Source organism: Musca autumnalis, unplaced genomic scaffold (assembly GCF_047663935.1).
Source record: "Musca autumnalis isolate F117 unplaced genomic scaffold, ASM4766393v1 scaffold_4, whole genome shotgun sequence".
Lineage (NCBI taxonomy): Eukaryota > Metazoa > Arthropoda > Insecta > Diptera > Muscidae > Musca > Musca autumnalis.
In genome coordinates, this window is record NW_027411977.1 from 109,101,244 (window position 1) to 109,119,187 (window position 17,944).

A 17,944-nucleotide genomic window follows, 5' to 3' on the forward strand; every position below is an offset into this window, starting at 1 on the left:
ACTTTAAGTTTTTTATTGACGTTTTTTGGATATTTTGGCATATAACAGCCAAACCATTGGGATTTTCGATCCAACACAAAGACAAACATTGTAGCCAAGACAGTAATTGAAAACTCTCTAATACATCGCAAAAGCATTGGAACGCTCCTTCAGGCAGTTTTGGCCCTAAGAATGTGCAAACTTTTCGGAAAATGTCGATAAATGACATTGTGCTACAAAATTTGACGCGAAAAATATTCAAGTGTTCTGATGCAAAATTATATCGTGTTGGGATCCATGGACAACGACAATGCCTTTATTTCGCTTGGGTCACTTCGTTTTATTTTTTTATAACGGTTAAAGTAGTGAAAATCTGGGTTTCTTACATTTTCAAATTTAAACGGGCATATCTTATTTTTTTCACAACGGATTTCTTTTGATCCTTCTTCCTTTTAAAGGGGTGAAGACTGTCTTTTGAATAAGCTATTATTGTTTTAAATCGGTTAACAAATGGCTAAGTTATATTGGTTTATGTCTGAAAACCCCCACAAAAAACCTATAAAGGAACTTCTCATAATTTTCAAAATAAATATTGAACAAAACAAAAAACATTATATTTTTGAAAATTATGAGAAATTCCTTTATAGGTTTTTTGTGGGGGTTTTCAGACATACCTCCCGATTTTGAAAGTTGTAGCCTCCATATCGCACCGAAGTGACTGAAATTTGGTATTTAGTCTTCGTTGGGGGTATAAAACTTTCCACCTGAAATTTCTCGATATAGGTCCAGCCCCCATAGAACGGTACCTCCGGATTTCTGGTATTTAGAAGGTTGTGGCCTCAATATCCCTCCGAAATGGCTGAAATTTGGTATAAGTCTTCCTTGGAGGTATACAACTTTCGACCTGAAATTTGTCGGTATAGGTCCACGTCTTTATATAGCCTCCATAGAACGGTACCTCCCGATTTCCGGTATTTTGATGGTTGTGGCCTCAATATCCCTCCGAAATGGCTGAAATTTTATATTAAATCTTCCTTGGGGGTATAAAAAAGTGAATCGGACCAAAAATAATTGTTGCATAAAATTCCGCTGTCTATCTATGACATAAGAATGAGTGATGATAAACCCACAAAAAGGCATAAAAACATGGACCGTTTGTGCCACGCAGAACTGGCATGCCAGGACCTCTATTTAATAAACAAGTGGAATTTGATTAGTGTATCTACTTGCGACAAATTTTAATACATATTTGTGACGCTTCATCATTAGAGGTAATTCGATCTGTCAGCCTACTATAAGTTTTCGTGAAAATGAAAAAAATTGCAAAAGCAACTTATTCATCACTCCTATGTCAGATATTATTTAATTCCTATTATTATTTCCAAATGTAATATTTTTGGAAAAATTTAGAGGATAGTTTTCTTAGAGTTAGTATTTATTCAGGTAATCCCGATCAGGATATGATTGACAATGCGAATCCTCAGGCTCGGCAACACTTTGTTCTATGTTAGGTATTCCTAATACACAAAGTCGTGAAATAAACCGAAAAATATAGTTGATCATAAATTTCTTAAATGAGGGGGAAGTGCGCTGCTTAATATTCTTGATCAATGGTGAACACGAAGGCAGCATTTGCATGGTGAATCCTACGTAAAGGCGAGTGACCATCTTGTTCATATATATTCTAGACAGTATATGATTATACATTCTATATGTATTCATCCTTTAGTTTACAAATTAAAAGTTTCTCTATTTTCGCAAAAATTATAAATGTATATGCATACTTGTGTTATATTTTATCATACATACATGTAGTTCAGTTTTCTACTTTTAAGCCAAATCCAATTTCAATAAGATCGAAAGAGACAAGTCTAAATCGTTATACAATAAAATTACAAGACGATAATATCCGAGACGTAATGTTGGTGGCAAATTATCACTTGGAAATAGACAATTTTCACATTTCATTACACGTTTTGTTAATGGCGTAGCAAATGTATCGGATAGAGGAGCATTTTCACAACAATCGACCATTCCATCCATAAGATATTGCTTGTAAGGTCCATTCATGCCAGTGGTAAGCGCTTGTTCCGGTATTCTAAAGGGTGATAATTGAAAACTGATTCCGTTGCTGCTGTAATAGATTTTAACCTGAGCAAGAGTCTTGTCCATATCGATATCATCTTTAAATTCAATGTATCCACTAACTCCATAAACGCCGCGTGTAGGTTGCACCGGTTTTAATTTCACATCAACTAAATCCGGAGTGGTTGTGTTCCATTCAACTTCAAGGATATCCAATTCGTATTGCTGAAAAAATGACGAGGTTAACATTAAAGAATTCTTGAAAAGTTTCTACCTGATTAATTGTTATTTTAGTGAAATATATTCGATAATAATAACAAAATATTTCAGTAGTTTTTTCAAACAGGCCGTTAATGCTTACCTTTCCAAATGCGAGACATATGAATCCATTTAGAAAGAGTTGCAGTGTAATGAATCGCCTCATCATAAACTTTGATGATTATTGTAGTTAACAGTTGTAATTTATATAGAAATTTTACAATCGAAATAGAGACAAATATTTAATATACAACTGTTTGTTTTGCAATTGTAATATATAATTGAAAAAATGTACATTTCAATTATATGTTGTAAGACCGACTAGACTGATTTTACAAATAGATAAAAAGAACTAATCCTAATTTAGCTGCATATTAAATTAATATTAATGTTTTGTATTTAATCCGGAAATGAGTTATATTTAAATTAACATCTAATAATTTTGTTGTATGTACATAGGTATATGGTAAAAATCAAATATGTTTTACAATTGATGAGATTCACATTTACAGATTTCGCGAACTATTAACATATTCTTTATAGCATGACTGTAATTCTTTAAAGTGAAGTGTTTTAGTAAGGATTCCATAATGCCGACCATTAAAATTCATTTTCGTGGAAGCTGTGTTGGCATCAATGTAGAAAAATGGATAAAAATGGGTAAAAATTGGTTGAAGCCAACAAGTTTTTTTATGTTCCCTTCAGATTTCTGGCTTAACCTTACATTTCACAGACATATGGCTAAAGAAAGACGCAAAGAATACTCCATGGGCAACATGATACTAGTGTATGATTTTTCGATATATCCACTGCATCCACCTAAAATTGATGCTGACATTTTGAATCCGGAATTTCGGGGTTTTTTGAATTTTTTAAATAATCAGGACGCGCAACAAGATAATATTCAAAACTCAAAATAGGATTATAGAACTCGTGATTTTACATCGTTTAATGTTTATATCATGAGTGTGCTCCATACAGCAGCAAACTTCGGCCGCTGAGCGAAACATCGAAATATCGACGCCTCCAAACAATAGTATGCTAAGTCGACTTAGCATGTTTTCAAGTTCTTTACATTTTTATATTTAACGTCCTTTAACTTAAATTCTGTCAAATTTTGGTAATAATCGTACAATCCGAACAGAAGTTATAAACAAATATTTACTTAGCATAGTACTGAAGGTCAAAGAAATTTCCAAACTTTTAAAGCTTGTCCTGCAAAACCCCCTGTTCAGAATTAGCAAACTATTATTTGGAGGTGTCGAACGTCTTTTAACATAAATTCTGTCAAATTTTGGTAATGATCGGTCAATCCGAACAGAAGTTATAAACAAATATTGACTTAGCATAGTACTGAAGTTCAAAAAAAATTCCACACTTTGAGAGCTTCTCCTGCAAAACTCACTTTTTAGACTTTGCATACTATTATTTGGAGGTGTCGATATGCATAAATATTGAAAGAGATTGATTCGTTGTATCCAAAAACGGGGGCTATATGAAGGCCTGAAACTAAACCGACAAATTTTAGGTGGAAAGTTGTTTACCCCCAAGGAAGACTTAATATCAAATTTCACCCATTTCGGAGGGATATTGAGGCCACAACCTTCTCAATACCAGAAATCCGGAGGTACCGTTCTAAGGGGGCTATATGAAGACGTGTACCTATACAGACAAATTTCAGGTGGAAATTTTTATACCCCCAAGGATGACTTAATACCAAATTTCACCCATTTCGGAGGGATATTGAGGCCACAACCTTCTAAATACCAGAAATCCGGAGGTACCGTTCTATGAGGGCTATATGAAGACGAGGCCATATACCGACAAATTTCAGGTGGAAAGTTTTATACCCCAAAGGAAGACTTAATACCAAATTTCAGCCATTTCGGAGGGATGTTGAGGCCACAACCTTCGAAATACCAGAAATGGGGGCTGTATGAAGACGTGGACCTATATCGAGAAATTTCAGGTGGAAAGTTTTATACCCCCAAAAAAGACTTAATACTAAATTTCAGTCATTTCGGTGATATATTGTTGCTACAACTTTCAAAATACCGAAAATATACTATACTGACAAATTTCAGGTGGAAGGTTTTATACTCCCAACGAAGACGGTATACAAAATATCAGTCATTTAAGTGTGATATTGAGGCCACAACCTTCCAAATATCGGAAATCGGGAGGTCCGTTCTATGGGGGCTATATGAAGACGTGAACATATACCGAGAAATTTCAGATAGAAAGTTTTATACCACAAAGGAAGACTTATTACCACATTTTAGTGGGATTTTTAGACCACAAATCCTTATATATATATTTTTGCATATGGTTTTGCATATGCTCATTTTATGCAAATATGTAAAAATATGTCAAACTATGCAAGATATGTAAAAAATGCAAAAATTTCTGGGCCTAATTCGTTTTATTTTGTGAAAAAAACGAGTTTCTGTCTAAACAGATTTTCTCTACGACCATCCTAACCATATAAGCATTTGCATAGGACTTCGCTGCCTACTTATAAGTTATAACAGTAAGCAAATAAGCTTTCACGATGGTAAACCATATTTATTGATGAAGTTTTAGCAGTACACATTAATTATTGTATGGGATTTTAGCGAAATAGTTGGAGAACATACATATGGTAATATTCAAAAAAGTTTTACAATCGTTGAAGTTGAGGTTAACCATTTAATAAGTCGCGAACTGTTAATATATTTTATAAAATATGAATATATTTATATTAATTGAAGTGTTTTAGGCACGATCTCATAATATGGACCATAACAAATAATTTTCGTGGAAGCTGCGTTGGTGGTAATATAAAACAAGTAAGAACGGCGTTGAGTTCGGCCGGGGCGAACTTGTTATACCCTCCACCACAAGTTGTATTGAAGTAAAATGGAATAATAAGTTTCCTTTCGTGTATGAAGAAGTCTTAATACTAAATTTCAGCAATTTCGGTAAAACAATGTGAGGCACCATTCTATGGGGGCTATTTCAAAACGTCGATCTATACCGACAAATTTCTGACGGAAAGTTTTTAGGCTCAAAGAAGACTAAATACCAAATTTCCTATATTTCGGTAAGAGAATGTGGCTTAAACTTAAAAATACCGAAAATCAAGAAGTACGCTTTTATGGGGATATAGGAAGACGTGGACCTATACTGATAATACTCTTCTGGAATATTTTATAACTCTTGGAAGACGAATAACGAATTTCAGCCATTTCGGTTGGATATTGACGTCACAACCTTCAGTATTACGAAAATCGGGAGGTACCGTTCTATGGGGGCTATATCGAAACGTGGACCTATACCGACGAATTTTAGTCAGAAATGGGCAATATGAAAGCGTAGACCTGTACAGACATATTTCTGGCGAAAAGTTTTATATCACATTGAAGACTAAATACCAAATTTCAACCATATAGGTGGAATATTGAAGACACAACCTTCAAAATACGAACAAGTAAGAACGGCGTTAAGTTCGGCCGGGCCGAACTTGTTATACCCTCCACCACAACTTGTATTGAAGTAAAATGGAATAACTAGTTTCTTTTCGTATATGAAGAAGACTTAATACTAAATTTCAGCAATTTCGGTAAAACAATGAGAGGCACCATTCTATTGGGGCTATTTCAAAACGTCGATCTATACCGACAAATTTCTGACGGAAAGTTTTTAGGCTCAAAGAAGACAAAATACCAATTTTCCTATATTTCGGTAAGAGAATGTGGCTAAAACTAAAAAATACCGAAAATCAAGAAGTAAGCTTCTATGGGGATATAGGAAGACGTGGACCTATACTGATAATACTCTTCTGGAATATTTTATAACTCTTGGAAGACGAAATAACGAATTTCAGCCATTTCGGTTGGATACTGACGTCACAACCTTCAATATTACGAAAATCCGGAGGTACCGTTCTATGGGGGCTATATCGAAACGTGGACCTATACCGACGAATTTTAGTCAGAAATGGGGCAATATGAAAGCGTGGACCTGTACAGACATATTTCTGGCGAACAGTTTTATATCACATTGATGACTAAATACCAAATTTCAGCCATTGTGGTGGAATATTGAAGACACAACCTTCAAAATACGAAAAATAGGGAGGTACTTTTCCATGGGGGCTATATGAAGGCGTGGACCTATACCGACAAATTTAAAGGGGAAGTTTGAGTACCCCCAACGAAGTCTAAATAACAAATTTCAGCCATTTCGGTGGAATATTGAGGCCACAACGTTCAAAATACCGAAAATCGGGAGGTACCATTCTATGGGGGCTATATGAAGGCATGGACCGATACCGACAAAGTTCTGGGGGAACGTTTTATACCACCAACGTAGACTAAGTACCAAACTTCAGCCATTTCGGTGTGATAATGAAGCTAAAACCTTCAAAATACCGAAAATCGGGAGGTACCGTTCTATGGGGGCTATATGAAGGTGTGGGCCGATACCGACAAAATTCTGGGGGAAAGTTTTATACCCCTAAAGAAGACTACGTACCAAATTTCAGCCATTTTGGTAGTATAATGAAGCTAAACCCTTCAAAATACCAAAAATCGGGAGGTACCGTTATATGGGGGCTATATGAAGGTGTGGACCTATACCGACAAAATTCTGGGGGAAAGTTTTGTACCCCCTAAAGAAGACTACGTACTAAATTTCAGCCTTTTTGGTAGGATAATGAAGCTAAAACCGGGTACCACCGTGGTGCAATGGTATGCACACCCGCCTTGCACACATAAGGTCGTGGGTTCGATTCCCCGGCCAGGCAACATCAAAACACTTTTCAACGGTGGCAAAATACCCCTCAGTAATGTTGGCGACATTTCCTGAGTATTTCAGCCATGTAAAACTTCTCTTCGAAAGTGGTGTCTTAGACACGCCGTTCGGACTCGGCGATAAACTGTAGGTCCCATATCATTGAGCTAATATGAATCGGGGTGCACTCATTGATATGAAAGAAGTCTCCCTTGTCCCTATGGGATGTTGTGGAACAATTATTATTATTATATAATGAAGCTAAAACCTTCAAAATACCGAAAATCGGGAGGTACCGTTATATGGGGGCTATATGAAGGTGTGGACCTATACCGACAAAATTCTGGGGGAAAGTTTTGTACCCCCTAAAGAAGACTACGTACTAAATTTCAGCCTTTTTGGTAGGATAATGAAGCTAAAACCTTCAAAATACCGAAAATCGGGAGGTACCGTTATATGGGGGCTATATGAAGGTGTGGACCGATACCGACAAAATTCTGTGGGAAAGTTTTGTACCCCTAAAGAACACTACGTACCAAATTTCAGCCATTTTGGTAGGATAATGAAGCTAAAACCTTAAAAATACCGAAAATCGGGAGGTACCGTTCTATGGGGGCTATATGAAGGTGTGGACCGATACCGACAAAATTCTGGGGGAAAGTTTTATACCCATAAAGAAGACTACGTACCAAATTTCAGCCATTTTGGTAGGATAATGAAGCTAAAACCTTAAAAATACCGAAAATCGGGAGGTACCGTTCTATGGGGGCTATATCAAAACGTGGACCGATATATCCCATTTTCAATACCAACCATCCTGCAAGTAATAAAAACTTCTGTACCAAATTTTGACTCTCTATCTTTAAAATTGCGAGCTGTATCTTGATTTCAACAGACAGACAGACGGACGGACGGACGGACGGACGGACAGACGGACATGGTCAAATCGACATAGAATTTTATGCTGATCAATAATATATATACTTTATAGGGTCTCCGACGAATATTTCGATGTGTTAAAAACGGAATGACAAATTTAATTATACCCTCCATATGGTGGAGGGTATAAAAATCGGGAGGTTCCTTTCCATGGGGGCTATATGAAGGCGTCGACCTATACCGACAAATTTAAAGGGGAAGTTTGAATACCTCCAACGAAGTCTAAAAACCAAATTTCAGCCATTTCGGAATATTGAAGCCACAACGTTCAAAATACCTAAAATCGGGAGGTACCGCTCTATTGGGGCTATATGAAGGCATGGACCGATACCGACAAAGTTCTGGGGGAAAGTTTTGTACCACCAACGTAGACTAAATTTCAAATTTCAGCCATTTCGGTGTGATAATGAAGCTAAAACTTTCAAAATACCGAAAATCGGGAGGTACCGTTCTATGGGGGTTATATGAAGGTGTGGACCGATACCGACAAAAGTATGGAGGAAAGTTTTATACCCCTAAAGAAGACTATGTACTAAATTTCAGCCATTTTGGTAGGACAATGAAGCTTAAACCTTCAAAATACCGAAAATCGGGAGGTACCGTTCTATGGGGGCTATATCAAAACGTGGACCGATATATCCCATTTTCAATACCAACCATCCTGCAAGTAATAAAAACATCTGTACCAAATTTTGACTCTCTATCTTTAAAATTGCGAGCTGTATCTTGATTTCAACAGACAGACGGACGGACTGACGGACGGACGGACAGACGGACATGGTCAAATCGACATAGAATTTTATGCTGATCAATAATATATATACTTTATAGGGTCTCCGACGAATATTTCGATGTGTTACAAACGGAATGACAAATTTAATTATACCCTCCATATGGTGGAGGGTATAAAAATGGGAAAAATGTGTTGAAGTAAACAAGTTCTTTTGTGTTCTTTCTTGATTTCTGACCAAACCACGCAAAGTTCAAACCTGTGCTCAAAGAAAAAACTAAAGAATACCCCTTGGGCAACATGGTTCTAGTGTATGACTTATCGATATATACACTGCTTCCCCCTAAAATCGATGCTGACATTTTGAAGTTTTGATTTCAGTGTTTTTCGTATTTTTTTTTATAATTAGAGGGTGCAATCAGATATGAATCGAAACTAGTTTATAGGATTGTAGAACTCGCGATTCCACGTCGTTTAAAGTATATCTCATGAGTGTGCTCCGCACAGCTTCCTAGTAAAAGGAGTCCAAAGGCGAAAATTTGGTGCGTAAATTTTCCGAAAAACCTATATTTTGGCTTTAAAATTTACAACTGTCACACAGGTGAATCCCGTGTGATTTTAGTTTTTTACGTGCCGGATCTAATAAGCCATTCCGCGTTCGAATCCATCCTCTAAAACGCCGGATATAGATACCTTGAAAGTAGGAAAATATGCAAAAATATATTTTGACAATTCCGCGAATTGAACCGCGATTTTCTCTGATTATTTTTACATAAATGTAATCCTTTATACGCGGTTATTATATTTGCCAAAAAGGTGTGTCACAAATTACAAAGATTCGGAAGTAATATCCCTATTTATCCCAAAATAGAATGTGGTGGCACATCCGCAGTTCTTGACGAATCTGTCTAAAATAATTTATATTGACGTATTTTTAATAGGCGGCCATTGAAATCGGATGCACCTTATAATCATATGCACATCGCGTAATTTTTGCCCACTTGAAGGTTTTTTGAATAGTAAGATGCAACTGATGGAACACTTTGGCCACTGAATAAAACATGGGAAAATCCATGCATATTGATAGACATGGACTGCCTGTATCCGAAAAGCACATGCACCTCAACTGATTTAAACGGATTCGCTAATTACACGCTTTTTAATTTTTGTGTTTTTTCTTTAGTTGTAATTTCATTATTATGCTCTCCTACTTATCTCTATTGCTTATTGCAAAAATCAAAAATACTTTCACGATGACAAATTATTTTCCTTGTAATAGTTTTAGCAAAATACTTCAGGTTTTGTATGGAAAATTAACGAAATAGTAGAATAACTCCCAAAAATGTTTCTTTAATTTTTCGCATTAAACCAAAATATATATTTTTGAAATAAATTGCAACAATAACTTTTCGTCTTTTGTTGTTGCTGTAATATGCATGCAATGAACCCAATCTTTATAATTTTGGTCTCACATTTGTCTATGCGTTGTCTAGATTCTGTACGTATTTTTAATTTATTTTTTAGAGATTTTTATGGATTATTATAAATAATTAGAATAAATAATGAATTAGAATAAATAAAATTTACTCCAAGATTTCTTCATTATTTTTTTATTTTCCGCGAAAATAAAAATAAATTTTGCAAATATTTTAGCATCTACGGAGAGATATCAAATTTTGTTAATGATTTATGTATACATTTTTTTTATTACAACCCAAAGGGAATTTTTAAATATTTTTTCTTTATAAGGGAACAAACCCCCTATAACTTTAGGGTGCAGCATCCAATTTTGTGAACGCGAACATATTTCAAACCACAATTTTTTTCTTAACCTAAGTACCAAAAATCGCGGATGTGCTCGCAAAAAAAATAATTTTTTTTCAATGCTATTGAAAAGGAAATTTGAAATTTACCATATATATTTATACCCTACACCACTATGTGGAAAGGGTATTATAAGTTTGTTTTGGTAAAAATTCATGTAACACCGCGAAATATTCGTCGGAGACCCCCAATGTGGTATACCAATCTTCATATCTCGTCGAGATAAAGCGATTTTGAGATGTGCGCCCGTCCGTCCGTGTGTCCGTCTGTCCATTATAAATTGTAATCAAACTCCAGGCCGCAATTATGGACCAATCGTCACGAAATTTGGCATGGAAGTCATTTTCACATCAGAATAGATCGCTATTTTAATTGGTGATGATCGTGAAATATTTAGCGGGTGAAATGGACCAACAACATAATTTTTATACGATTTTGTAGCGGCTCTGTAGGTCGCAATAATAGTCCGATTAACGCGAAATTTTAAATAAGGTGAGAGTATATGACAAGAAAGAAGCTTGCACTTTGAGGTGGCGATCAGATTATATCTAAATGGACCACAACTTTTGTGTGAAAATTTTGAAAATTTTTAATATACAGTTTATATCTTTGTTCCTGTAAGACAGATTCCTTCCTCGTGAGTTATATTTTGAAGATGATCTCTTGACCTTTCCATTGATGTCAATTATGTTGATGTACGTGATCAGATAACAGAGTTACAGCCTAATATATCCAGTTTTTGGTGTGTGGTGTAATCATAAACACGCTATTATGGCGCAATTGGTCGCAATTATAGCTCAATAGCCACGAGGTAAGAGTTTAGGTTGAAGAAAATGCCTATAATTTTGCATGATGATCTGATATTATTTAACGGGTGAAATAGACCATTACTTTTGTAAGAAAAATATACAATTTTTTTTGGCCCCCCTTTTAAATCCTTGTGGGCATATACCGGCAAAGTAGCCTACATATGGAAAGATAACTTCTGACCTTTCCCCCTGATGCAAATTGCAATAACGTGTCTGCTAGATAATGGGCCTACTGCCTAATATATAATGGGTTTTCTGTAGGGAACCACATTTTTTCATGCTACAAATTGTTTCTATCAAGACAGAGAAATTTTCAGTTCAGTTGGAAGTTTTATACAAATATTGCAGCATGGGTCGCCTCGCCACCTATTTTATACCTCAGGATTTACAGTAAAGGGGATACATATAAAATACGACCAAAGATGTGTCTAATCGAAATAATGGTTTTAGACCCCAAGTACGTTTGGACGAAATTCGTTTCAGACAATTTGGATTCGATTTAGCCCTGTCCGTTCATCTGTCTCTCTTACCGTCTAGCTGGCGGGTACACTCGATAACTCTCGAACGGATCTAAAATTATTTGAACGATAACTGGCGAAGTGAGCAATTGATAGATCGGGTAAGACTAAGATCGGTCCACACCTTCGGGTACGTCTCACACAAAATTCGGAAAAGTGAAATTTACGAGTCCTCTCGAATCGATTTGAATTTTTTTCAGCAGATTGTGCATGGTACAATTGCAATAGCAAGTCCATACTTCCTGAGATTATGGCCGTAAAGCTCCAGGAAACCCTGAAGAACAATCAAGAAACCTAAACAAAATGGCAAATCCGCAAGATAACTCTTAAGGGGATTTTCTGATTGGTCCAAACTTTGCACATCGTTTTATTTCATCCAGTCGTGTATCAGGTTGGAATATGGACTATATCGGTCCCGTCCTTCGAGTACCTACCACACAAAATTTGGGAAAAGTGCAGTTTGAGGACTCGTATCGGATCTATTTGAATTTTTTTTCTTTTCACTGTACCTATTGCAACGGTACATTTTTTTTCCGATATTTCCTGAGATAATGGCCCAAAAGTTCCAAAAACCCCTGCCAACATTACTAAGGGGTATATTGCCACCGTTGAAAATTTGATGTGGCCAGGCCTGGGAATCGAACCCAGACATTCAGCGTACAAGGCGGTTGCACATAGCTAATTCCTAGAGGTTGTGGTGTAGGGTATCACATGGTCGGCCCCGTCCGACTATAGCCTTTGCTTACTTGTTTTTTTTTTTAATTTTTCGAATTAAACAAAAAAATATATATTGCAATAATATTTTCCAACCATAAGTTTTTCTCTTTTGTTGTTGCTATATTCATGTATCCAATCTCTATAAATTTGGTTTCATATTTTTCTACGCATTGTCTAGATTCCGCATATTTTTTTTAATTTATTTTTTGAGGGTTTGTACGGACTCCGGTACACGATAATTTGGATTTACTTCAATTTTTTTATTTGTTGATTTTCCGTGAAAATAATAATAAATTTAATAAATATTTAAACATCTACGAATAGATATGGAATGCTGTCAACGATTTATGCATAAATTTTCTCATAACAACATATAAGTTATTTTTAAATATTTTTTCTTCATATGAGAATAAAGACCGCTATAACTTTTGCGCGCATCGTCTAATTTTGTGAACGCGAACAAATTTGAAACCAGAATTTTTTTCCTTAACCTATATACCAACAATTTTAGACGTGCTCGCAAATTTTTTTTTTTTTAATTTTTTTAAATGAAGTTACAAAGGAATTTTGGTTTTTACCATATGTATGTTAATACTGAAGTGAATGGATGTCGTCAGACGTTAGACGATAATGCATCCGTTTTAATTTATAGGAACGCGTTTGTTTCGCTGATTAGACAAATATGAAGCTGAAGTAAAAATATGGTTGTGGATCAAATAAATCGCAATGGAGAATAAGTTTAATGTCAATATCAAGTAAATCGAATTATGTTGGTAAAAGGGATCTGCGATAACCGGTTCGCACCCAAGTTTAAATTGATCACAGGTGTGTAAAAGTGGATAAAAACCAAGTAAAAATAAGTGAGCAAAGGCTATAGTCGGGACGGGGCCGACTATGTGATACTCTACACCACTATCCTTGTGCATACTAAAGTTTTCACCTATCTGGATTTTATACCAAAATAATTAATATTTAATTTTATATTTGACTACTGACGACATCTACTTGGTACTGATTGAAAGCTTTGCAGGTCTTCATGATTAATCTTTAATACAACAAATAGAAGCAGAAGTAGTTGTCATAAAAGTAAAAACTTCATAATATTATAATATTTTACCTAAATGCCACATTTTGGATTAGTTTAAAGCTAAGACGGTTCAGTTTCATTATCAAGCTCTCTCCTTGGAATATGTCCAACTGCAGCAGAAATATCTGACATGGAAATAAAATTGCATAAATTGGAAATTGGGATATCCCAGAGTCTTTTACACATCACAAGCATTTCACCAATTTTGGTAAAGCAATTGGGGACATATGTTCATTATTTAAACGCGTCCAACTAAAGCTGAGATACTCTTCAGTACAATTGAAATAAAAAATGGGAAAGTGGGATGTGCGCCAACTTATTTTGCATCATAATAAAGGTGATATTTACCTCATCCGTTCACGGGCTTTCCTTTTGGAATATGACTAAAGAATATGAATAAGACATTGAATTTTTGTCCACATAAGTTTTTTGTTCATTGCGACTCTTGAATACTATCCGACCATCACCAAACTCAATATGCATCTTCCTCTCTGGGAGCCCTATTTTGCGCCAAAATTTCTTGACGATCTTATCAAAAATGATTGATTACAAAAAATGGACAAATGTGATGCATTACCGGCTTTTGCGATATCTCCGTTGTATGCCCACCGACGCCAACCTACTTTACAGCAATGTAAATGAAATCTTATCTTCTTCCATTGACGGACTTTCCTTTTGGAATACGCCTACTAGAAGCGGAGATATTCGCATATGAATTAAACATTGAATGTTCTTCACATAAGTTTTTTGCCCGACCCCTGAATATTATCAGACCATCACCAACTTCAATAGGTATCTTTCTCTGTGTGACGATCCGATGAAAATTGCGACGTGTAGCGTGATTTATAAAAAAAAAAAATTAAAAATGCGATGTATTACCGACTATTGCGATATCTACGTTGTTTGGCCACCTATGTCAACCTACTTAGCATCATTGTAAATATGGGATCTTCTACTTTCATAGTTAGGCTCTGCTATCGGAAAGTCCCCAACCAAAACTGTGATATTCGTCATAATTAAAATCGCAAAAATGAAAATTCGGGTTTCATTAGCGACTAATGCGATATATTCGTTGTTTGACCACCTACGAAATCTACTTTACATCGTTAGAAAGGTGATATTTTCTATTTTCATTGTCAGGTTTTGATTTTAGTATAGCTTCCATAGAACGGTACTTCCCAATTTAAGGTATTTTGAATGTTTTAGCCACATTATCTTACTAAAGTAGCTGAAATTTGGTACATAGTCTTCGTTGAGGCTAAAAACCTCTCCCCCATAAATTTTTCATAGGTCTAGCCCCCATAGAACAGACTGTACCGCCCGATTTTCGTTATTTTGTAGATTTAATCCAGATTATTCAACCAAAATGACTGACATTTGGTATTTAGTATGAGGGAAACTTCAAAACTTTCTGGCCTAGACAACAGGTATTGTTTTGTGACTTTGTTTTTGGAAAGCTTGACAGTTTTTAGTTTGACATACTACCATGTGTTTGGTTGTTTACAGTAACTTGAAAAAATTACTTTGCTAATTTATTAGGACTTTACTTGGAAACATTTTCGTCCGATAATTTTTCACAATTTTCGACGTGGATAATCAGGGCAAGAGTGCATCGAGCAAATTAAATCTTTGTATGTCGATAAAGGGCCATCCTATAGCTCTATGAAAAACTGGTTTAATGAATTCAATCGGGGCCGACACTCGCCAAAACAATGGTCGTGATGGTCGCCCAAAATCGGACGTTGTGCCAGAAAAAAATAAAGCCGTGCGTGAACGTATAATGCAAGATCGCCATGCTTTAAACCGTGAGATAGAGGCACCCTTGGTCATTTCTTCCACCAACTTGCATTTGATATTGCATGAACACATAGCCTCAAAATGGATTTTTCTCGCTACATCCAGCAAAAATTGGTCAATCGCTCAAAAAAAGGCTCTTATGGATTGGTGCAACGTAATTGTGAATAAAAACAATCGCGGTGTCCGTTTTGGTTTTCGAAAGCGAGCCAAATCCAACGAAAGTTGTTCATGGAGGAAAACATTCGAAGCAAATGTTCGCCTGTTTCTTAGGCAAAATTGACCGTGTGGCGACTATACGGCTTGAGAAATCTAGGACGGTTAATTCTGAGTGCTACACTACAATTTGTTTGCCTGAAGTCTTCTGAGAAATTCGAAAAACGAACAAGAGAAGACGAATCTTTCTGCATCATGGCAATTCGAGTTCTCACATATCGATTGAAACCAGCGCCTATTTCACCGAACAAAACGTGAAGTTGATGGGTCATGCGCCATACAGCCCTGGCGGGAGACCCAATGACTTAATTTGATTCCAGTACATCAAGAAAAAAATGCGTGGTCAACGATTTTCGTCGCCAGAAGATGTTGTAAAAGCGTTCAAAAAGCATGTTTTGGAGGTGACTCAATCAAGCCACTGTAAACAACCCAACACATGGTCATATGTCAAACTGTCCTGAGTACGCTTAGTCAAAAAATGTCAAACTTTCCAACAAAATGTCAAATGATGCCTGGCGACACTGCGTGTTGTCTAGGCCAGAAAATTTTCTAGTGCCCCTCGTATTCGTTGGTGTTAAAAACTTTCCTACACAAAATTTCTCGGTACAGGTCGACGCTTTGATAAAGCCCCCATAGAAAGGTACACCCCGATTTTTGGTATTACCAAACTTTTGGGACTACCAAACTTTGCCCCAAAAATATTATCAGTATACCGCCACGTGTTGATATAGACCCATAGAACAGCACATCCCGATTTTCGGTATTGTGAAGGTTATCTTACCAAAATGGATAAAGTTTGATATTTAATCTTTCTTGATTTTTAGCCGTCTTTGAGACTACAGTCCTTGCCCTAAAAAAATTTCAGTATAGGTTAACGTTTATAGCCACCGTAGAACGGTATCGCACGATTATCGGGAGTTTGAAGGTTTTAGTCGCATTTTCTTGGTATTTTGGTTTTTAATCTCCTTTGAGGCTACAATATTTCTACCAGAAATTTGTCGGTATAGGGTCCACATTTTGATATAGCCCCCATAGAACGGTGCAGACCGGCTCTCAGTACTTTCAAGGTTTTAGCCGCATTATTCTGCAGGAAAAGGTAAAATATAGCCTTCTTCAACGAGTTGTCGGTAAAGGACAAAGTTTTGATATTGTTCCGATAGAACGGTACCCCCGATTTTCGGTATTTTCAAAGTTTTTGTCACATTATCCTACTTGAAATTCTGAAAATTGTGGGTGTAAATATACGTTTTAATATAGCCCCATTGAAAAGGTGTTGCAGTTTCTCAGTTTTGTCACATTATCCTACTTGAAATTCTGAAAATTGTGGGTGTAAATATACGTTTTAATATAGTCCCATTGAAAAGGGATGTGAAGTCACTGTAGTGACTGTAACTTAGTATTTCGGATACTGAATGGGTAGAAAAGCTCCACGAAGAAAATTATCAATATCACATGTTGGTATATTCCTAATATGAAGGTACCTACAGATTTTATGAATTTTGAAGGTTTTACATGCATCGTCCAAATGGAATGACTGTAACATAGTATTTCGGATTCTGAAAGGGGTGTAAAAAATCTATGTCTTATTGATATTAAACCTTGTTTAAAAGAAAACTATATTCTTCAGTTAGTGTTGCGGAAGAGCTTAGTACTTTCATAAACGAATGGAAACTAATTGTTCCATTTAACTTCAATACAACTCGCGGTGGAGGCTATGAAGTTCGGCCCTATCTTCTACTGATTCGAAAAATCTGTCACGTTAACATCGTCATTTCCATGACCAGTTCGAATAGTTTTAAAAAATTGAACGTTCTAAAAAATATATGATCATATCGCTCGGGGTTAAGTAGGATTGCTCTGCAAATGCCAATCTATTCAACTATATGGAAAAAGAAGTTTTTGCCTTTCTATTTCTGGTACCTTACCCCTCCGCTAGTCAAGAAAAGTTGCTATTCTTATTTTATGCATTCAACATATGGTATCGAAAATATTGAAAAGTGAAAGTTAAAAGTGGTGTAGAACATCAAATGGTCGGCCCTGTTCACTTGTAGTCCCTTGTTAGTAGGTGTTACACGCCTTTTTGTCTTGTTAAAAATTTAACGCCTATTTCCCGCATCTGAAATCGATCGGTTATTCCTACGATGTGAAATTGCATACATTTACTAAATGCATTTCTATAAATATATACATATGTACATATGTAGGTATGTTAATG

General features: G+C 35.9%; 1 protein-coding gene across 1 annotated transcript; it reads right to left on the reverse strand.

The window, feature by feature from the left end:
• Positions 1–1,752: 1,752 nt before the first annotated feature.
• On the reverse strand, positions 1,753–2,551 carry LOC141401886 (uncharacterized). Its single transcript, XM_073982439.1, has 2 exons — positions 2,426–2,551; positions 1,753–2,289 (listed from the first exon to the last, which is right to left on the reverse strand). Exons 1-2 carry the CDS (start codon positions 2,489–2,491, stop codon positions 1,810–1,812), a joined length of 546 nt encoding a protein of 181 aa, XP_073838540.1. The 5' UTR covers positions 2,492–2,551; the 3' UTR covers positions 1,753–1,809.
• Between the last annotated feature and the right edge of the window lie 15,393 nt (positions 2,552–17,944).

Bases quoted from the DNA above. Each gene is read 5' to 3' on its own strand.
- LOC141401886 (XM_073982439.1), bottom strand. From the start codon at position 2,491: ATGATGAGGCGATTCATTACACTGCAACTCTTTCTAAATGGATTCATA. The intron at 2,290-2,425 runs GTAAGCATTAAC...TCATTTTTTCAG, and splicing joins TATGTCTCGCATTTGGAAAG to CAATACGAATTGGATATCCT.